The sequence below is a fragment of the Athene noctua genome, chromosome 4 (assembly GCF_965140245.1).
Source record: "Athene noctua chromosome 4, bAthNoc1.hap1.1, whole genome shotgun sequence".
NCBI classification, from domain to species: Eukaryota; Metazoa; Chordata; class Aves; order Strigiformes; family Strigidae; genus Athene; species Athene noctua.
In genome coordinates, this window is record NC_134040.1 from 49,972,225 (window position 1) to 49,995,257 (window position 23,033).

Here is a 23,033-nt window from a genome sequence, read left to right on the forward strand (position 1 = left end):
AAGCCATCTGTTTGTACATGACTATCTCAGTGCTGTTGGTAGTGCTAGTCCTGATGTTGTCTTTCTATGTCTTTCTACACAGAGATGGTGCAAGTAGAGGATGTGCTGCTGCCTTCAGCCTACGATCAAATCCTTGCAAGAGGTAAGGAATCACCTTTCTGAAAAGGTCACAGACAACACAGATACAGATGTTGATTGAGTGAATACAGTAGGACGATACAGACAATATTTTGAGAAATAAAAAGAGAGTTGTTGTACAAAATGGATTTAACAGTTGGGAAGGAAATAGTTGTTTATATTCTAGTAAAGACTAGAAGCTCCTTGTAGATCAAAATCCTGAGATAGCTCAGTGAAGTAGTGATGTGTAAGATTCATGACCAGGCTTGTGTCCTTTATCACCAAAGCTCCTGTTCCTGTGTACCACAGTTGAAAAACAAGTGAGTAATTAAACAATCGAGAAGTAGTTCAGCAAGTGACAGTAACAATAGTTAAACAAGTGAGAAGGATTACCAAAAGGCATTTGTCACCTTGTCATTTTCTGTAAAGGAAAAGGTGGTAATAACTTCCACGGGACATTGCTGAAGTCCATAGAAGTTAGTTAATTTCCTTTTAAATAGATACTTTATTAATTAATAGAGGACCTTTACCAAAAGATACACAAGTGGTATATGGAAAGGGAAAGCTGGAACAAGATGTTTCTTGGTAGCTTCAGCAGAGCTAAGATTTAGTTGATTGTCTCTGAGGTGAAGCTCAAGTATTATTTTTTTCTTTTCTTCCTAGTGCCTTAGTTAAAAGTTGTGCTGTATCCAAAGTTACTACATCAGAATATAAGATGCCAGATGGCAAGTACCATTTGCTATAAAATCTTAACTTGATTTTTTTTTTGTCTGTTCCAAAGCTGAGGTTGTTACAAAAAGCTTTACAATAGAGCAACAAAGTTTTGTATGATTAAGAAAGACAGCACTTTGTATGCTTCAAGGATGCTTAGCAAATGGATTTTGTGTAGATACAGATGGAATAGCAGAGCTTCTGGTGGAAATGGAGCACTTCTACAAAAGCTTGTCAATAAATTCAGCAAGATTTTACTTCTCTGGAACACTTCCAAGTGTTTCTTAATGCTCATACTTAAAATGTGTCTAGCTGTTCTTTAGAAATTAATCAGTGAACCATTTCCATTCTCTTATCAAATACCACTGTGCTCTAAGAATTTACAGTGTCTGAGAAAAAACATAGGTCCAAACCTGGAAAAGGCAGAAATTTATGTTATGGTAGCCATCTGATGCTATTAGGTGAAATAATGGGCTAAAAAGCATCTAATAACTGGAAGCTGGTCTGAAGAAGCTAAATAGAGGCACTGTTATGTGAGTAACCAGATGGAAGATTGCAATGGCATTATTTGTCCAAAGCAGAAGTTTATTGTCTTTTTTCCATCTTTATGACTACCCAGTATTCATAATGAATTTAGTCCTTATTTCCCAAAGATATCCACAAAATCAGTAATCTAAATTTGCTCCAACTCTAACAAACTTCTTTTAGTGAACTTGTAGAACAATTTTACAATGCCTTTTCTTCACTATTAGAATGTGGCTGCCATTGCACTCTGCTTGAAAAACAAGCTTATCTTCTACAAACATGAAATATAGCAATCCTACTGGCACAGCTTTTGCTGTGATTTTCACAGTGATATGTTGTTGTGGTAAGGCATTAGCTGTCTTTTTCTATCTGCTAAGCCACAGAAATGCGGCATTTAGATCACAGCTAACCCCTGCAGGAGGTTAAAACCTTCACGGGAACAAAAGCACAAATGCCAATATGGTGGCTGCTATTTGTTCGGTTTATTAACTGCGCAATTGCTTTATATACGCCTTTCTGTACATCGCGAGATCTTTAGTTCCCTGTTCTTTCTGTGCATCGCGAGATCTTTTCATGTGCCTCTATTTTTCCCGTACATCGCGAGATCTTCCGAGCGCCTCTCCCTACAATATGTTTTTCCATGTAGGGAGACTGCAGCTAGAGACTCTGCTACTGAAAGCATTGTGGAAAAGGGTCCTTTCGGACCATGAGAAGTGCTTTCACTTAGCTGAGTAACCTGCTTCTTAAAGTACTCATTTGAGATTCACTTTCTAAGGCTTTTTTAATATAGCATCAGTCCTGAGTGTGTTTGTATTGTTTTATTCATAATGCTAAAAGCTTCCTGGGATTTACAAAACAAAGCTGTGATGTTGCTTTCATCCCCCTAAGAGCGAGCTCTGGAACTTATTTACATTGTTTGCTTTCAATTTACATGTATAAGATCTGGAGATTACATATGAGAGTTTCACATTCTCACTGTGGAGGCTAGTTAGCATTACCAAAACTCAAGCATAATACTTCCAGAATGCAAGTTTTGCCATCATTTTGCTTGCAGGGATCCTTCATGCTTACATACTGCAGATCTTCAATCCCAAGACATTATCCTGCCCTTTACATCCCTTGGTAAGTTTTCACTGGCCACATTTGAGGATGAATATGCCGTATCAATGTCAAACTGGAACTTTACAGAATACTGCAAAAAATACACTCCAAATACAGTATATTTTCTTAGGTCATTTACTCAAATACCTCTTTGCAGGTGCTATTATAAAGTCGCTGTTGCACTTACTGAAAAATCTGTATCTTGTTGCAAACCATCTCCATGGAGGCTGATGCCAGCACACCCAAAATGGGTATCTTCCATGGCAGTTATTCATGAGGAGCAATAGTCTTGTGTAATTAGCACGGATAACATTGTCACATTTTGGGGACCTAAATTTAGGCTCTTGAATTCTGTATTCATGTATCTAAATATGGATGTGCATTTGAGAGGCATCAGGTCATTGCAGATTCCATTGATGTTCTCCCAAGTACTGGGTGATCAGTACCTTTTAAACTGTGGTGAAATGAGTTTAGTAACCTAAACAGAAATATAAGGCTATGACTTTGACCCATCAGGGTTTGAAGATACTAGTCTTAGCTGACTCCTGTTTTCTTGTCCATAGATTATCCATTCTGTGAATTTTCTGTGAAAATTGACTGCAGATGCTGATGTATTTAATTGTTCTCTTTTAGTATTTAAGCCACTGTGCTTCAGAGGTAGGCTAGAACTCCTCTTTGTCCTGAGGAATAATTACTATGGGTCCTCTTTTTGTATTTCTGAGTATTAAAGAAAATCTCCTGAGTAGTTACTGTAAGCCTTCTAGCTGACAGCTACTGCAACAGCCAGGGATTTTTCCCGGTTTCCAAAATAGCTGCAAGTAGTGTTTTTTACATAGAAGACCTGAGAAGTAGTAGAAAACCCCTGAATTATTTTTGAGATGTCCCAGGAGGGGTGTTAGGAGTAAGGAAACAGACTATGGGAAGAAAAAGAGAAGAATTGTAGTAAATCTTCCCCCCATTAGTGGCATGCAACCTTTTTTTTTTTTTTTTTTTTTAATGCACACGCTGTGTGCCATACACATGAAAATACATACATACTCTGATGATAATACATTACATACTCTGTTGACTGCATACTTCTGTGCATATTTTGTCTCTTTTCCTTATGACTGTCTTTCTGCCAGGAATTCAAAGCATATCAATCAGTTATTGGAGAGGAGTGAACTGGCAGACCTCTGTAAGCAACATTGGGGTTTTTTTCTGCTTCTTATACCCAAGTAATGAGATCCAAGTCAGCCCAGCAGTAACGTATGGGGACTCTCAGCTTGTGAGTAGCTATGATAACCCCATCAGGCTGTTTTGGAAGTAAATATGAAGTGAGTAGCCAGCAGAAAAAAGCAGGCCCTACTTTTTTCCTAGGCAGGTTTTTTGGCCATTGTTCACATGACAACCACTTTTAACAGCAACAGTCACATTTTGCAGAGGCTATCATCTCCTGCCACCTGGGCTACTAATGAGGAATGGAAAGGATGAGAGTGCAATAAAGGGAATCCAACCTTGTAACTGTTAGATAACATCAAAGCTAGTATGGGTGTTTCTCTTTAGGTGTATGCTCACTGCTCTTTGCTTGGATATCTCCTAGGAGGTCCATCCATCTTCTCAGCATCTCCTTGTTCTGTATCCTCCCCCAAGAAGGTCTCTCAGGAGGATAGATACAGAGAAAGGTCTCCAGTACACTTGCTATTAACTGCTCCACCTGATGACCTTGCAGCTGGCCCCCGTGCCTTACCAGAGCACAGGCTGTCCACAAGGAAGGTTGGCTCTCCAGAGGGTGCAGCTGTGGGCCCCCAGATAAGTAAGTCTGGTCCTATTTACTGATCCAAAGAGCTTGGCTGGGTTTCTTTCCAGCCAGTACAGCAAGAGAGTTAGATACTGTAGGTTAAATTCAGCCATTTGGCAATTCTGTAGAAAATAACGGAGTCCCAACTATCATTCACTGATAGAGTCTTTTACAGTTAATGATTGTGGTATCTGTACTTCATACTGTATTTATTTTTATGTACCTTTGTAAGACATCGCTTACGGAATCAATTCACATTGCTGAATGTAAACACTAGTAGATTCTCCAATGTAGAGGGTTGACGTGGATTGATCTTCCACTTGTGGTTCCAGCAAGTGCAATTACAGTGTGCAAACTTACTGAAACGTAATTAATGATGGTTCATTTCAAAGCGCTGCTTTAGTGGTTCTGGTCCACTTAGCAAAAAGTGACCTGTTCTTGCTTTGATCAGACTGCCTTTGCCCTGTCACAGTTTTGTTCAAGTAGAAGGCTTTTACTGTGATAAATAATTGTGAGTAAAATGTAACAGCTAATTAATGTATTATACAAAGAGAAGAGAAGATAAATTCCATACATTGCTAAATTTATGAACTGGTAAATTGCTTTATTCATGTAGACTGTAGGGATGCTTAACATCAATATCTGCAGTAACAGGCAACCCAGTTGCCTCTTACCAATATTTGTAACAGTTGTTGTGGTTCCTATATGATGTTTAGAAAAGTTCTGAGGTTTACTGGAAATACTGATGTAAAGCTGTGTGTGTAGCTCTTAAAAAAAAGCTTTCCTGTGTCACAAAATATGTGTGATCTTGATGAACATTCTCAAGGTAGTCTATTAATTACTTGCCAGTGAATCAGGGCTGCTTTATTACATTCAAGTGACAGACAGATCCCAAAATGAGTAGATGCAACAGGAAAAACAGGTAAGCCACTAAATTTTCAAATAATTCTTACTGAATACCATTTTTAAACACCACATTTCTCTATTTGCAAGGTCTGAAAATAGCATTTCTCTTAATGTGCACATAAGCACTGCAGTTAGTATGGAGATGCTGCACACCTAGCTCTAAGCTAGTTCTGGTACAGGCAAAAATCTAACCATAGTTCCAAGGAGCTCAAAAGGAATAATGTTGCCTGCTTCTCAGTGGGAATTTTTTTTGTAGTTTCAACCTAACTTTAGCATGTCTGTATTGTGTTGTTATTTTATTAACGCAGTCTTCTCCTCAGACACTTTATCTTTTGTATTTTAGAAATATCAGGATCTCATCTTTATGCAGAGTGGTATCTAAACCAGCTGGGCTGAGCACTCATCCTGACGAACATTAACAGTGTTGCTCATTGACCTTTGCTTCCGCCAGCTGTCTGGCTGTGCAAAGACTAAATGCATATTTGTTAGCTAATCTGTATTTTTAATGCATTTTTAAGAACTAAGAAATGCCTGTTCAGAAGCAGAGCACAAATGTACGTGGCATCTCCCCATCAAAGCACTGAATTGGCTATGTGAGTGACTACGTGCAAATTTCTGTACCTGTGGAGCAATTCAACGATCCCCGCAATGAGCTTCAGTTCTGGTTTGCATCTGTTTTAGGAAACATGCAGGCTTTGTGGCGTGGCTATCTCTGCAATGGGACATAAACCCCAAATCGTTTCCATGTAGACCACAGGAGATCTAGCAGGTCACAACTGTAGTCTTCAGTCAATTGCCAATCGTTGCTCAGTTCAAAGTGGCATCACTCATTTTTTGTTCTGTTTTGGTTTTTTTGTTTTGTCTTGTTTATCTGGTCAGCCAGTTACCTCCATCACTGGCTCCTTGTAATTTTTTTGTTGCCTCTTTTTATTTGAGAATTGATGACTGTAGCAAAAATGAAACAGTCCAAGTTCTGGTCAGAAGAGGCTCCAGGGCGGGAAACTGTGGTTGTTCATAAGGTACTGGTGTGACCGTGTCAATGTTCAGTCAGACAGGCACAGTGCCTGTTGAATTCTGCACTGGTCTGGATCTTCAAAGACTTGGAATTTCTGGTTTTATTCCTGGCTTTAGTAAGTTCCATCTTTCTGTACCTTCGTTTTCCATCCATAAAATGCAACTGACACTACTGCTTTCCTTTGTACAACCCTTGCAGTTTTACTGGCAAAGAGGGACTTAGAAGTTGTGGGCATAAATACTACTTGAGTAACATAAAGCACTTTTTCTCCATTCCCCAAATGAGGAAATTTATAGGCAAAACAGAAATGTGGTTGTGTTTTCACTTAAACAGAAATACCACTGAGTAAAAATTTCTGCTAATAACCTTGTCTTCTTACTCATTTTCTTTGCTACTGGAAGTTTCATTGTTTGAAATTTTATTTTCTAAGAACTTTACTTTAGATGGAATGTTTCAATAATTTATAATGACCTTTATTTTTTTTTTAATCTGTGGTAACATATTGATGAATAATTTTCTCACTAGCTTATCAGCTCATGGAAACTAGTGAGACTACACCTAGGAGGCTACAGAACAAGATGGAAAGCCTGCAAAACCTGATGGAATCATTACAGATAAAAAAACAAGGTGCCAGGATTTACCAAAAATATTTCTATTTTATTCAAAATACCCACACTTTCCAGAAACAGTTCTTGTTACCTGCCAAAGCACTACCTGTGTTTTTGCATGAGGTCAGTTTAGATGTGCCTGTTTTACTAGCAGTACCCACTTCTACATTATCCTGCTCCTAGGAGAGTAATTAGATTAACTCCACAATGCACTGTTGCTCAGCCCCTTAACTCTAATAAGCTTCAAGATCCTTAACATTTCAAACATGGCAGCTGGTCAGGGGTGCCCTCATGTGCTGTCATGTCCAATTAAATGAAATTTTTAACAAGCTGGTGACTCTGAAAGATACTCTGAGAGCCCCATACTTGAAAAATGTAGTTTCCCAGCAGCGGCCCTAGAAGTATATCCTTTCCTCCTCAACTTTTTAAAAAATCTGAGATGACCACAGTGACGATGGAGAACTTTTCAGGTTCTCTTCTTGCTCCCACTGAAGTCACTGGTTAAAAGTACATGAACTCTTGTGATGGCAGGATGCCAAGTGAGATGGAATTTCTTTGCACTTTTTCTTATTGCACAGTCCAGTTGCTTCCCCTTTTCCCCTTTAAGTCTCACTGCATAGATTTGGGAAATTATTATTTCCCCACATCATGCAGTGCACACAGGGACATACAAGTGACCTGATTTAGGTAAAACTAATCAAATTATTTAAAGTATAAGGTAAATGTTCTCATATATATTCTTTGACATCTATTAACATCTTCATTTTGCCTGTTTTCTGTATCTACATAAAAACATATATTCATATCTGTAATGTATCGAGAATTAACCTATAAAGGGGGGGTGGGGAAGCCTTTTACGTACACACTAAGTAAACCTGTTTTCATGAGTGTTGGACCAAAGGTATTAATTTCACACCATCCCATAAGAGACATTCTGAAATCAATAGCTTTTTGCCACTACTCCAGTGTTTGGTGCTTTGGCTTCACAAAGCAGATGAGGTGATGCCTATTTATAACTGGGTTTATCTGTTCTGTGTCCTGCATATAAAGAATTGCAAACTAAAGTTGCATTTATAAGGGCTTGATAAGTATGATGTAACATGTGAGAGGATATTACAAAGCTTCAGGTGTCTGCATCTGAGGCCTCAATCATTTTAGCATAAGGCGGTGTTCAGATAATCTGTTCTTGCTGCTATTTTCAGCCATATCATCAGTGAACAGAACTCAGGACATGAAGACAGGGAAAGCAAAGGAAAAGGAGAAAAAGCTATCAAAGGGAAGACGCAGTATACTTTATTGATTACTTTCACGTGTGTATATTGTGTTTAAAATACATTGTATTTTTTAAAATTAACAATAAAAGTTCAGTTTTGTAATTCTTGCCTGGAACCATGACACTCTTTAGAGTTTTTACCTTTAAATGAGTGGGAAATACAGAGGAGTAATACATCTAAATACAGACTCTCTCGCACGTATTTTCAGTAGCTGTGTGCTGTGGGGAACACTGGCCACGGGGCACTGCTGACTGCTTCAAGTGCCAGTATCTCTTCCATGTGTTCTGGATCTTGCATGCCATTTCAGATCCTGGTTTTTAGAAAACTAGTTTTGAGATGGTTTGTTGGGCATTTTTTTTTCATTATAAAATAAATTGGTTTTCCCTCCCTCCATACTTCATGGTATTACTTCAATAAATTCCGATTCATCTGGATGTTCCAGAACTGCCAAGTATTTCCAATAAAAGCAGGAAACCTGCCCGTGGGTCCTGTTACTGTTGAGATAATGTGTTGAACCACATACCTACTGTTCAAGACTGCACAGATTTCACCCTAGACCATGATTCCTTTAAGCAGAATGGACTCATCAAGTGTTATTTTTAATGCCATTTTCACTACTTGTTGGGATATTTGGCTTGACTCATAGTACAGAGTCCAGTCTGTCTTGGGATTAGCTTTATAATCATAGGACTCATACGTTGACTTACAGCTGAGGGTATGTTCCTAGTTTGGTACTTTTTTGCCCTTCTTCAATCCATATCCCTCTGTAAAATCTAAAATAGGTGAAGTTTAGGCAGAAAAAAATGCATTTTGAATCTATACTGACTTTTTTTCTTGTAACAGTCTAGTATGACTTAAATTCCAGGCTCCACCACCCATATTAACAAGTTTGCTAAAATAGCTGGGCATGTTACTTTCAGTTGGTCTCCAAAATGCTCTTTGGTTGAGTTACCAGTACTTCCTTCCCTTAATACGACTGCCTAAGAGTAATATTTTCAAAGGTCATTCCTAGTGTAAGATTTAGATTACTTTATTAAAACAGGAAGGCTTTTGAGCACACCTGGCATACATGAATTTATTTTAAAACCTCCTATGTCTTCAGACATCTGAGGATTTTGAACCAGTGGGCAAATGATTTACTGCACTTAAAAGACTATCCAATGCTAAAAACAATTACAAAGTAATAAGATGAACAGGATCATTAAAGTATCAGATTGATGTTTAAAGCTTCATTAGTGTTTGACAATATCTCAGGGAACAAGATAGCTGTTGAAGAAAGTACAGGGGAAGAAGAACTTTGTACTCGTCCCAAATTGAGTACTTTCCAGAATTTGCCATTTGATTTTTGTCTGGGGACTGTTGGTGAAGAGCAGCTTAATAGTGCTGCACCTTCAGAGTCTAGCAAGGCTGTCTGAGAAGTTGGTCATGGAAGCTGCTGGCCTGGTAGCAGGGGAGTCCTTGCTATAAACAGTACTAACAAAACAAGGGGCAAGATGTCCCTCTGAAATAAATGGGTACCCAAGCACAGAAAAGTACCCCAGGGTCAGCAGGAGGTGACAGTGAAGCAGCTTCACTAGCATTAGTGTTTTTCCCCAATATCTGCTTTCTGAAAAGCAATTATGGCCTTGGATTTGTGGCAGTGTGGAATGCCATGCTTGAATTCAACGGGCTTACCCAGTGTTTTTGCCCAAACCAAATGATTTGTAGCTACAGCTCATCACAAGCAGCTTCATGAGCACAAGCCATGCAGATATAAGCTTGGTTTTGTTGACTTTAAAGCTACAGAACTATATTCAGAGTAGATCCAATCTCTGAGGGTTTTTTTGTTTGAGGTCATCTTGTGTGGGAAGAAGAGATCAGTGAGTTGTTCCTAAGTTGTCCTCAGTTATTGTCAACAGTGTTTTGATCTAATTCAGGTGATTTTCTATATTTCCTAATAATTTTTTTCCATTGATTCTGTCATTTTTTCCAACAGTGTTGCAAGCTTAGCCAAAATGTTAATAAAGGCACCTCCCCTTTGCTAGGAATTGGTTGGACTGAAAAGGGAAACGATCATTTTAGATGGCTTATCACAGTTTGGACTTGTTTTACATATTTGACAGACCTGCCACAGTTTTTTGTAAGAAAAGGGTGAGGTGTAGAGAGAGAGAGCATGTCTTCACCCCATAGCCCAGCAGGTTGGAAAAGGTTAATGAAAAGTGCACTCTTAGTTGTGTTCAAGGAGCCAAGCTAAAAAGAGTTTCAAAAGACTGCAGCCCTGTGAGAACAGAAGGGAGCAGGTGGAGAGGTACAAATAGTCAAGACAGAAGGGAGATCTGCCAAGCCAAAAGGCAGCTTAACATCCTCGTGCTGGAATCCAGCAGAGTTGGCAACAGGTCTGGGCTTCTTCCCTGCCACCAGCAGAAGGCAAAAGGGGAAGGGGAGGCGAAAGGGTCGTAGACTCGTGGGCCCTCAAGCAGCAATATATACCCTGGACTTGGCAGCACAAACAGCACTTTGTTATTCCATGACATACAGGTGGATGTCGGAGGACTGTTAAGCAAATCTTGACCACAGCAGGACACCGCAGATGGCAGCCATGCCCCTAAGAGAGAAAACCTAATACTAGTCTAATATTTTTGAGTGGATCATGTGGAGAGACTCCAAACAGTAAGTTTAACTCCCAGAGAGAATGTGGGATGGGCATGGTTTTTGCAAAGGCACCTGCAAAGTGAATAGGAAACAAATGAGTTGCAATGCAAGCTTCTGCATGTGACTTTAAACTGGTTTATGTCCAGTACCCATCCCAGCCTTAGGCTGTCTGCTCAGCTCACTAACCAAGTGCAGCATTTAGCATTTGTACACCAAACTGCTTCACAAGTAGGAGTAGATTGCAGTTCATCTAAAAGTAATCAAATTATCTAATTTGTCAGAAGTTTGTTGGTGGCAGTATGAGCAGGTGAACTTAAATGGTAGATCTTTGGTTGCAGTCATTCTGGCTTTGCCAAGCTGTGTGAGACAGTTTATTATTTGCTTTTAGATATCCTGAGCCACTGGTTGAAAGGCTGTTAGAACCACGTAGGAATGTCAACAAGAACTTGTTTCTCGCATGTAGCTTCACTAGTCTCACAGACAGGACATTGTATTAGACAGCTATCAGCCCATTCTAGCATAATGGTTTTTATGCAGCAAGGCAACTTTGTTTAAATCTACCTTCACGCTTGAGTGAATAGATTGTTCAATAATGAGAAATAACCTCTGTAAACTTGGGGAAAATACTAATCGGCTCCTTCAGTAATACAAAAATCCAGAGTTCTTTCACCATTCAAATAACATTTAATTTACATAGCACAGGCCCTGCTTTGCAGGCAGCGATGTGAATGGCATAATAATTTAGAGGTTACAACAAAAGTGCAGTGCATGTCGTTGTAGAAACCTTGCTTGATCAGTCAGCAAGATGATGCAATCATGACAACTATATGGATTGTCTGTGGGATCAAAGTGCAGGGTGTTTAATTAAAAAGAAAATTGTTCTCAATCAGAGAGACTTCTCAGGGTTAGTCTGTTTGAAACATGTTCATCACTGCATTAGAGAATCTATTCTAGTGTAGGTTAAGTGGCTTGCTAGTGAATATCTTAATCTGATACCACAGTTAATCTTCTCAGACAAGCCTCTGATGTCTGTATAAATACACTCAAATAGCAGTGGCTGTTGGACAACTGCTTTTTAAGTTGACAGTATCTCACTATTTGAGGAGCTTGCATTAATGGGGAAAAAAAAATGTAAACAGCTTGAAATATCATGTTTTGCTTTGACTTCAGTGTTTTTTCAAGATCAACTTATTTTTCAACCATCCCTCTGTATATTAGGGATATTGTTCACTTAAATTTATAGTTAGAAGAGCTAAGTGCAAAAAATGTAATCAAGGTACCAAGGCATTAGTTCCATCACAGTTTTGCCTACTCAGTTAAATCTAAGTTACTGATTAAACCCACACAAACGTTTGTGTACTCAGTGGTGGTGCACATGGACAGAATTTAAGAGCTTTCTCTTTATATACAGTAAGCATAACTAAACAGTAAAAATTTTTGTTACAGTAAAGCTGTAGCCCCTAAAATGAAATGAGCTTCATGTTAATACTTATTTTTCAACCCAGGGCATGCTAACTATGCCCTATTTTCCTTTTAAGTTCATGTAGTAAGTACCTTAAGTCCCATATTAGTTTCCTGTTAAGAAAGTTGAGGACTAGTGTGTGCATATGCACATGTGTTTAAGACCACTGAAGCAGCATCAACCACCAGCTGAATTGTCAGCTCCATCCTCTCCCTTTTGAATCAGTTGCCAGAAATTATACTACATTCCTTCCAGACCTGCAGTACTTCTCATGCAGTAGTTACAGAGGTACTTTTCGTCTTGAACAAGCAGTTACCAACAAGCTTACAGTCAGTCTTGAGTTCAGCTCCCACCCACATTTCCTACCTTGTTCTCTTCTATAAAAGGTCTCTTGAAGGAAATGAAATTTATTCATCTGGATCTGCAGGTTGCTTGAGACAACCAGAGCAACAGCTGGGAGGGGCTTGTTTTACATGAGAACATGAAAACTCCAACTTGCCAATGTAGTTGTTCATTTGCATTAGTCTCTCTCCCTCTTCACCCTCCCCCCTCAACACCCCCCAAGATTTTCTGTAGCTGTTTTGTGGCTATGCCTGCATGAGCAGGCAGACCAGCCCACTCTCAATGGATTTCTTTCATGAAACAGCTGGTACTGAAGTCCCAGTAACATTTCAGACACTTGTTCTTCACAGCAGCTCTCATATTGTCCCACCAACTGGATGTCCATTAAGCATTAGATGCAGGCGGTAAGTGTCTGAAGCTCATCTGCCAGTCTATCACCCAAATCCATTCTATTTCACATATTCAGACTGTCCCACCATGCAAAGCAGGAAAGAATTAGAGGCAATTAGATCAACAATGTGATATTGAAGTAAATGTTCTAAACCAAAGTGCTAATTTATGCCCTTCCAGAACTCCTACAGAACTATGCTCTTCAGACCACAGGGAAGTGATATTTGAAAGCTAGAGCTAGGTTCCTCATGGAACAAAGAGCTTGCTCAAGTGGCATCATGTATTTGTAAACAAAAATACAAAACGCAGGTAAGCAGAGCAGCTTGGTGCTTCTGTCATATAAAAAATATCAACTGGTTAAAGCTAGAAGTACTTTACCTGGTTTACTATAAGGCCACAACTTCAAATAAATTTGTGTTGAAAAGCATAGTATTGAAAAAAGCATACAAGTTTAAGCTAAGTAGTTGCTAGCAATACTGTGGTATTGTTCCTAGGTAGGCAGTATATGCCACCTAACTATTTCAGAAAGAATCCTATTCCCTAGCCATCACAGCAGTCCAGGTTTTTTTAAAAGCCTGCTCCCGCCCTGACAAAGTAATTCATTAAGCCCAGTCAGTCCTTTCTGACCTTTGCTCTCCTCTCAGCAGGATGATCTGACTATAAGGAACTTATCTGCCAAGCTTCCACTTGAGCTGAGGTGCTTCCTGAAGAGTAGGGAGTAGAGAATGAAGTACCTTGGGGTTAAACCTTTGTTACTCCAGAGTGTCAGCCACTTGTCAGGAATTCTTTAGCACTAAGATTTCAGGTCACTTCTACCAAAGTTATTAAAATTAATAAGTTCACTGGTCAAGTTGTAACAGACTATAGTCTGGAAGTGTTTATTCTTTATTCAATATGCGACATAAGTTAAAACACTGAAGTCCCTATTACAGTGTCGGTAACCACACTTCCTAGTATGCTTCAAAAGCCCTAAGCAGTGGTACAAAGATGCATCCCACAGCCCCAGTCAAAGCAACACGAACTCAAACCCAGGGTCCAGATTTACCTGGACAGGCAGCTGCTCAGAACGCTGCTCAAGCCCTCACAGCCTACCCCACACATCTTCAGAACGCATTTGAGGTTGATTTTGCAGGTTGACAAATTATTTCCTGATGGGGATGGCATAGATCTGCTGCTCAGGCCGTTTAACCAGGTTTGATACAGGATTTACAGACCTCTGCACTTGAGAAGGTCTCCTACTGAAGCAGGGGTAGAGTTTAGGGGCTCTGTGATTAATCTAAGCAGGTTTGCCATTAGATAAGCAGCTTCCAAAATCCCATTAATGATATCCCCACCACTGATGAACAATTTGATCTTCATGTTCACTCACTAGGGTCCTGTTACTGCATTCTTCCCAACGTCTGACCTTCCCATTCTCCACCAAGATAAATTTCCACTCTACTTTGGTGTCTACTGGCAGACTAATGGATTCAGACCAGAAGCCATCCTTGTCATGCTTGAGGGGAACGTAGCTGTGCCACTGGCCGAGACACTCATGGTCACCAGTAACACCAATCAGCTGAGCGTCAGAGTGCGTGATGTAATGCACACGGAAAGTCACATGGATATTCTGAAACATGGGGGGCACGGCCGCAACTCTCTTTGCTTTCAGGTCCCCATCAGGGCAGTCTCCGTGTTCCCATTCCTTGCTGCTGGAGTCTTCCACGCTGCCATTATTGCCAGCCTCCCCCCAGGCCAGGTGCTCAGAAACAACTTCCCACTCTCCGTGGTCCAAGTCCCTACTCTCAGCCGGCTGACCCGGCTGCTCCTCGCTTCTGTCCTTACAGACATCATCTGAGGCTCCTGCCCCGTTCATCGCGCCCCGTCCATCACTTGCCTGTCCCATCTGGGGTCTCGCTTCGCCTGCCTGGCCGCCGTGTGCATGGGCTGGACGGTCCCTGGAGCCGGTGGCTCCCTGCTTCAGGAGCAGCTGCTCCACCTCCAGAGGTTCGTCTGAAACTCCACCACTTGGAACGTGGTTAAGCTCTTTCCTCGGTACAGCCGCCAGACCGTCTCCTGGCTTCCGAGGGCCGGGCAGGGCACCGGCCTTGACCTCCTGCAGCGCTTGCTCCCCGCTCGCCAGAACATCCTCTAAAAACGACATTTAAAACAAGACTGGCTTAAGCAACGCTCTTAAGCTTAGCGGCCGCAAACCCCCGTCCTCGCCGGCAGCCTTGGGCAGACTGCGACACACCGAGCATCGTCTCCCCCCGCCACCAGACCCCGGCCGGTACCTGTGGCCGCCGCCGCCGCCCGGCCTCTGGCCCGCCGGGGCCCCTCGCCGCCGCCCGGCAGCCGGGCCGCCGCTCCGCCGCCCTCCGCGCCTCGCCCGTCACCGCCGCCGTACCAGAGCCAGGCGAGAAGGGCGGCCAGCAGCCCCACCGCCAGCGCCGGCCACAGCCCCGCTCCCAGGCAGCCCCAGCCCCAGCCCTCGGCGGGGAGGGCGGCGGCGGAGAGGGGGGGCGGCAGGTGCGGCGCGGCGCCGGGCTGCCGCAGGACGGGCGGGCCGCGGTCGCGGGCCATTACCGGGCGCTGGCAGCGGGGCCACCGCCACCCCCCACCCCCCGACGCCGCTTTAAACCGGGCCCCGGCGCCGGGGAGGAGCTCGGCCGCGGGGCGGGATCGGATCCCCTTGCGCCTGGCGGGGCCGTCGGGCCGCCCCCGGGGCGGGCGCGGGCGGCTGGAGGCAGGGAGAGGGCAGGTTGGAATAAAAAAGTCAGAAGTGAGGTGAGAAAAAGTTGAAAGTCTCACTTTCTCCTCTTTTCCAACCCTCCTCCCTTGTCTGCCATCCCTCTTTTCATTCTCTTTCCTCATTTTGTCGTGCTGCAAGTGTTGTAAACCACAGATAAAAATGAAGGGAGATGACACGCAAAAGTTGAGGACCGAATGCTTGAGTTTCTTATTTTTGCATAAAAGCAAGCATTGGAGCTATAGTAACTGCAGAAGGCTGCAAAACTTAATTCTAGCAGCACTGGTGGCCTTAGATTTATATGCTCTAGCGGGGGCGCACTGAGGGTGACTGATTTGCTTGTACTTTAATTTTTGTATTGAAGAAAATCCAGGCTTTCTCTGGTATCCCTGAGTAGTGAGATGAATTCACTACTAAATTTATAACTTCTGCATCATGTTCTAATTACTACAATTGGATTTCTTAACATTGTCCTGCTCTCCTGTCTTCCATATTATGCTCAGGAAGCTTTTTTTGACTACCAGGACTTCAGAGTCCATTAATGCAGAAGATATTTGACATTTATTTTAACTTAACCTTCATTTTACTAAGCAGTTTCCCTCTTGAAGTCATGATGTCAAATTTTATTTCAAAATTAAAAGGTTATACAGATAAAGCTTACTAAGAACCCAAGAAATGTAGTAAATGCAACTTACGACTTTCTATTTTCAGCTGATAATTCTGGAGTGACAAACTGTAAAAATGTTTATCAGTGTAGACTGTTAACAGCAAAGATTAACACCAGAGAAGGAGTTAGGGGAGGCAGTTTCATTCAGTTTTGACTGCTGCCTTTTAAAAATCCATTCTCTTTATCTGAACAAAGATATTTTCATTACTTGATTTCTAAAGCCCACTGATGAGATTTTATCCACTGTCTCATTAGAAAAAAGACTGGCTAAGTGGATGTCCCAACAAGTCTATTTCCAGTGTGTGAACTTCTTAATCTTTCAGTGTCATTTAGAACAGCGCTACCTCAGCTTAACAGGACAGTAAATGTCATATGAATTTATAGAAGCACAAGTGTGCAGTCTTCGTGGTGACGTTCTCTGGCTGATATGGAATATGGTGGCCTGTGTGAATACACAGAATTCATGACCTAAATGTTTTTCCTTTCTCTGCTCACCACAGTAGCCAAGACACCTTCTCTGAAGCCCTCCTCCAACAAAGTGCTGAGCTTATGCTTAAGTAAAAATATCTATTTTGGTACTTTGATGTGTGGGATGCGTTCTGGCATGTGCTAAACATGCACTGCTCAGATCTGCTCAATAATAGAGTGAAAGAAAAGAACTGAGAAGCTAGAACCTGCCTGGGCACTTTCTCAGGGAATGTGGTTTTGGGTGCACTCTCTTTTACCACTGTTGATGCTTCAAGGTGCAGCTTAGCCTTGCCACTTAAAACAGACACTTGACTGTAATGAGTTGTACTAACTACTGAAACTCTTTGTGTAGTAGGTGATATTTTCACAGTTTACTTATATTTCTTTTTTCTAGCCTTCAAAACATATAGTCCCATGCTCTGTATTTGTACGCCACCTTGCTCAGCTGGGATTATCAGGTAGGGCACCTACATACTACTGTTCTTTAGGTAGCATGTGTGTACTGCAATTTAAAATTCCTAGTCATGTCCCTGAAACAGAGCAGACAAAAATCATTAATTATTGTACCATTACACTAACAGAGCACCCTCAGCACAGATGAAGAGGTAGTGTTTGGAGCTGCTAACCCCGGTATTTCTTTTCTTAAATATATTTGATGAAACAGCTTAGGAAGGAAGAGATACCAAACTAACACAGCTTAGAAGTGACTCTTAGAAAAACCCTTAAGGAACAGTTTATCTTGAAGACACAAAAATGCACATGATGAAAGACACGGTACTGCTTTAACGAGCAAGAATAGAGCAAAGGTATCCTTTGGTTCTATTCATCTTTCATGCTCATACAAGTCTCTTCAGTTTTCAGACTCTTTTCCACCCAGTATCTGTAGAAGAAACTAAAGCAAAACACCGAGATTGCTTTGAGTGCTCAGAGAGTAACTGTTGTCACTAGAAATGCATTTGAATGATTACGAAAAGAGGGAGTCACAGAGCACCCAGGTGCCATCAGGGACAAGCTTGCAGCACAACAAGGCAGGGAAGGACAGTTCTAGAACCTAGATCCCAGATTCCCACGTAAATCCTACTTATTCCCCAGAGAGCACATGCAATTTTTTTCCCAGTCGCTTCCAGGTGCTAGCAGCATCCACTGATGCAAATGCACTTTGAGTGCTGTGGCCTCCTAGACCAGGGCCATCCTTGTAATCTGCTGTGGAATGGCTACAGTTCAGAAGTGAGGGAGGTTTTTTGTGAGCAAGGGATGCAGTTTTATCAACTATTACTTGTCTGCAGCAGTTGCAGTGGGTGGCAGGACCTGAAAAGGCTTCATAATTTGCAAACCTCCTGGTAGGATTGCACTTTAGTCCAGCATAAATCCACACTGTTCCAAAGAAGAGTTGCCTGACCCTTTGGCTCCCCTGTCCTCACTGCCTGTTTTGTGCAGGCCTTTGCTTTCATGTGACCATTGAAGTGGGTCAGATTAGGCAACTGATCCATCAGAAAATTAAAAAAAAATATATTTCTTTTAATACACACAAATACTTGTGCCAACAGAGGGGAGAAAACAAGAATGGGTGGCCAAAGGAAAGGCAGACCTTTCCCTTTCAGAGGCAGTGTGGATTTATGCGGGATATAACTAGTTTTAAGAGGTTCAGTCGTGGTTGTAACAATGATACCTTGTCCAGGTAGCAATGAATTTGTGCTTTAGAACTCTTCTTAGGAAGTCTATAATTTATTTTGCATTTCCTTTTTTTAAAAACAAGGTTCTTGGTGAAATCTGAGGCTGAAATTCCTGAGTCACTGATCACTTATCACGTGTTAGAAGCAGAGATGCTGGACAGAAGAGAAGTGAGAAGAGTCACGGCCCAAGAGCTCATTGGGTGCTGAGGACTGAGGCTCCTGTTCTGAAGCAAACACACAGATAGTTGCAGGGGTAATTTACCCCTGGGTTTTGGTAGCCTTTCCTCTCTAGGAATTCTTGAAATGCTCACATGCCATAAAACGTGGAGACCTCTGCCTCCTAAGAGAATTTCCAAAGCAGATTAACAGAAGTGCTCAAAAATGTATCTTGTATTTTTTTTTCAAACTTTAATTGGAACCAAACAAAGCAGTACAATAAAGGGTCAAGAAGCCAGTTTCTCAAAGTCTCGGAGACACAATTCTGCTTCTAATTAATTCAGGATTTTAGTTTATTCATGCAATCATTTGTGATGTGGCTTTAGTTTGGACGTTAGCATTCTGTGAACGCTGAGCCTTCACTGCACCATTGTTTATTCAGTAAATGTGATAGCAGTTGCTGGACCGTGTTTTGAAAAGCTACATGTGACTTTGCAGAATTACCAGCCACCTGACTGGCCTAAGATCAGAATCCTCAAACTTGCCACCTTTTCACATTTTAGAAACAAAACAGTAGGGCAGGTACTTACTATCACAATTCTATAAGCAACTCTAGAGCCATAGCTGTTATTAGGAAGTCCTGGCCCATGTGCAGTGTCTCAGATTAATTTTCTGAATTTTATTCTGTAAACTCTGCCATCTAGTGTGGTGACAGGAAATCTCAGCTGAAATTTAAGAGCAAGTGAGAAATGCCTGGGCTGCATCAGATGAGTGCATCTATCCCACTATTCTGTCTCTGAGGGTGGCAGGAGGGGATGCTATTTAGGGAGCGTGTTTGAACCTGGCCCATGGTATCCACAGTTGCTGTATAAAGGGTGTTGGAGAGTACTTCTCTTGAACAGGCCTTGTGTGTGTACAGTGCTTCTTCCAGTTTTATAATAGAACAAAATGGAAACATGAATAAGGATGAAGAAAATACAAATTAAGGAACCCTGTTATTCACTGTGGTTGTATTATCTGGAAGTTCCACAGACAACTCAAGAATGAGAGTTTGTCAGGGGAAGCTTTATGGAGATTTGCAGAGTCCTTATCCTGTCCTATGCATTTCCTGAGCATAAGGAAAAAACAGTGGTGCTTTTGCAAAGCTCTGTTGAGGAGGGAAAGGAGAACAGGCCACAGGTGAGGTTGAAAGCCGGTAGCAACTTTCTGATAATAAGAGATTTCAGTGTTTGCTCATTGCCAGGCCTTACACAGTGGATTCTCACTGTCACAGAGTGAAAACCAAAGCAGTCATTGTCACCAGCTAGGTGAATAGTAAGAAACATTATGCCTCTTATTCTTGCTGCAAGTGGTACACAGGCATGTTCCCATAACCTACATGCCCTGTAGTCATTAACTCTGGGGGACTCAGTGTCAGTGGTACACAGTGCTTATGGTACCTCCTTAACAAGGAGTGGTGTAAAACTGCAAAGACCATTGCCTTTTTCTTTTGGATCCACTAAAGGTTCGCCCACATTTTGCCTTTTCCATGTTTTAGGTCAATGTACTAGGTGTCATATCTGCTCTCAACAACTTTGGGCTGGCTTGATTCCTAACAAATATAGAACAACGTGTAGTAACTCTCTTAATCATATTTCCTATTGATAGAGCAGATACCAAGTACTGGTGCTGCATAATTGTGCTTTGGTAGTTACCCTTTGCAGTAGCTGTAAGGTATAATCATGTTGAGCACTGTTAGTTCTTTTAGTGTGAGGAATACTAGGCAGAAGACCGTAGTGGTTTAGGCCCTGCGGGAACCCGAGACCACGTTGCCATTGTCCCTCCCCACCCTCGGACTGGATGGGGCAGGGAGTGAGATACAAACCCCGGGGTTGAGATAAGGAAAAATTTAATACAACAGTGTAACAAATAATAAACCGAACAACAATAGCAATAACGAAAACAATAAACAGTAATAACAATGAAAAGGACAAGAGATATACAGAGATATACCGCAAGGATACAGCAGCAGAAGGGTAGCGATGACGAACAAAAGCTGTCCCCGCTCTTCTCGAACTTGGGCGCCCGGACCTGATGTCAGCGTGGTACTGAATAACCCAGCTAGAGCTCCCTCCCCACTGCTGGGGAAACTTAACCCTATCCAAGCTGAACCAGGACAAAGACTTATGTCCAGTCTACTATTCTTGTTAAGTTTTCTAACCTAGCCATTTGCTAGTGAGTTGGTTTTAGTTTGTAGCCAAAGGAGTAGACAGTTTAACTGGAAATGGTCAGATTCACTTGGGAATATACCTCTGTAGTAGAAGAGGAGGCACAGAAGAGTGGAGGAAGGCAAGGAGGGGATATAGTGAGAAGGGAGAAGCACAGATGGAGCTGTGGAAGCAAGTATTTCTAGAAGTAAGGTATTTTGTTCATCTCTTCCTTCTGTCCCCAGTGAGAAGATGTGCCCAACAGCAGAGCTAAAAGGAGATGGGAGAAGGAAAATCATCATCTCATGGATATCTTAACCATAGCTCACAAAGCTTAGTCTAAAGTAGCTTTCCCTAGAAGCCAGTTTAAAATCTAAAATGCAAGACTTTGCTGCCATGGAGGTTTTTGTGGTAGTTGCTTGACACTTTCTGCATTGGGGCCCCACCCAACCAACTAGGTAGACAAATAGGAAGGGCAAAGTATTCATATACTTTGGATCTGCATCACACTCTGGGAAGAAACTGTAACCCTGATTGTCTGTCTGTACCATCTTTTTCCCAAATTAATTGTGAATATCTCAGCTATGAACACTGGATGCTCTTCTCTGTGCAACATTTCACAGTAGGCAGCAGGTGGCACATGCGGAGTATGTCTGACAGTAAAAGCTATTCATTTCCAGACAATGAAGAGACGTTTCTCTCAGTTGCTATTAGCTTTTGAAAAGCAATGTTTCCTATCCCTTCTGTCCTAGATTGCTGACCGAAAAGTTGCAGAAGAATGTTAAGAAGAGCAGAGAAGCAGGCAGATGAGAACTGGTGGGAGTGCTGTCCTCACAACTGGCCTTCAGAGGGGTTAGTAATGAGGATACCCCAGATCCAGACTTACTTTACATTATCAGCCATTAAAGTCTGGAAGGCAGCCAGTGAAGAGGAGGGAAAGGCTGTTTCTCCTAATGAATCAGCATGTGTGTCTATAATGCTTACAATCATGGTGAAGGAAAGCCAGGCACCACCAGAACCTTTCCTTGTGTCCAAAGGCTGAAAGGGACCTCAGGAGTCCAGTTTAGGGCTGGTGTCTGCAGGCTGCTGATGGCCTGGAGGTCGTCCATGAATGTATTTATTTTTAACACCCCCGCCTTCAACATTCCAATGGATGGCAAATATGTTTCTGCCTGTCTGCAGGCAGAGGTTCCCAACTACTGACACTTAAAAATGTGAATGTTCATAATTCTAATAGCAAAATCAAAGTACTGCAAGATAGTAAAGCTTAGCTATATCTTAAGGACTTTGCTCTTCGTAGCCACCAAAATAATGGTAAAATACAAAAGCGTCCATGTATTGTCTTCAAAAAACCTTTTTATTTTAACAATCAAGAAGTGCTGGTCTGTTTTACTCTTCTGCCATCATCATCAACCTGCCAATGATTATGTAAGCTGATCTTGAAAGAGGGGTAAACCAGAGCCTTCAGGATGATGTATTTCATTATTTAACTGTCCTTTCTGTTAGAAAATCATTGTCAATTTTTAACCTAAATCTGTCTGCTCCCCCTGAGCTCACTTACCCTGTCCCAAAATAACATGGGAAGCAAAGTACTTCCAGTTTCTTTTTATCACCCTTGTACTTAGTTGGAGCTTCTAATGCATGTTCTCCATTAGCTCTTATCTGTATTAGAAATTCAGTTTACTCCCTCCTGGCATGTTGGTCACAGGTGTATAATCACTCCTGTAGCTCTTTTCTTTTGAATTTGTTTACATCCTTCTTAAAGAACAGTAACCAAACCTGGACACAGACGTCACCCCCAGAGGTGGTCTTTTACCCAAGCTGAGAAGAGCAGAGGGTTATTTCTTGCTCATCTTTGTTCTCATGATAGGACTCTACCTTTTATCTGCACAACCAAGACGTTGCTGACATTTACAATCTACCAAAATCCCCGTATCCTTCCCTTGCTGAACTCCTGCCTAGCCAGCTGTTCCTCACTTGGTATTTGAAGAAGTTCTGCTTGGGAGAGGTCATTCAACCCTGGTTTTGCACTCCTTTATTTTCCAGATTTTGTCCAACGTCAGGAACATTTTGAATCTATTTGAAGCCCTTCAACACCTTTGTAGTGTTTTCTAACCAGGTGTCATCTGCAGATTGAATGGATTCTTTGTCAGTGCACTGGTTTTCCATGAATTTTCAGGGAAAGAACTTGTGATTCTGAATTTGTTCTACTATTTTCCATATTATAATGTAATTCATCCTCACTTAGCTGACTCAAAACATCTAACAGGTCTAATGTCATTCTTTCCTACTT

At 41.7% G+C, this 23,033-nt stretch overlaps 2 protein-coding genes across 2 annotated transcripts in view; one reads left to right on the top strand and one right to left on the bottom strand.

Annotated features, from left to right (window-relative positions):
• CCDC158 (coiled-coil domain containing 158) overlaps positions 1-13,582 on the top strand; it is a 39,823-nt gene extending 26,241 nt beyond the window's left edge. Inside the window, exons 18-22 of the mRNA XM_074904441.1 lie at positions 83-142; positions 2,408-2,475; positions 4,037-4,249; positions 6,681-6,782; positions 7,966-13,582. Of these exons, the coding sequence (XP_074760542.1) occupies positions 83-142; positions 2,408-2,475; positions 4,037-4,249; positions 6,681-6,782; positions 7,966-8,063 (541 nt within the window). The 3' untranslated portion in view covers positions 8,064-13,582. The remainder of the gene's footprint in view (positions 1-82; positions 143-2,407; positions 2,476-4,036; positions 4,250-6,680; positions 6,783-7,965) is intronic.
• Positions 13,583-13,708: 126 nt separating this feature from the next.
• On the bottom strand, positions 13,709-15,493 carry STBD1 (starch binding domain 1). Its single transcript, XM_074905294.1, has 2 exons — positions 15,136-15,493; positions 13,709-14,992 (listed from the first exon to the last, which is right to left on the bottom strand). The coding sequence occupies exons 1-2, from the start codon at positions 15,422-15,424 to the stop codon at positions 14,181-14,183; spliced, it is 1,101 nt and encodes a 366-aa protein (XP_074761395.1). The 5' UTR covers positions 15,425-15,493; the 3' UTR covers positions 13,709-14,180.
• Positions 15,494-23,033: the final 7,540 nt, after the last annotated feature.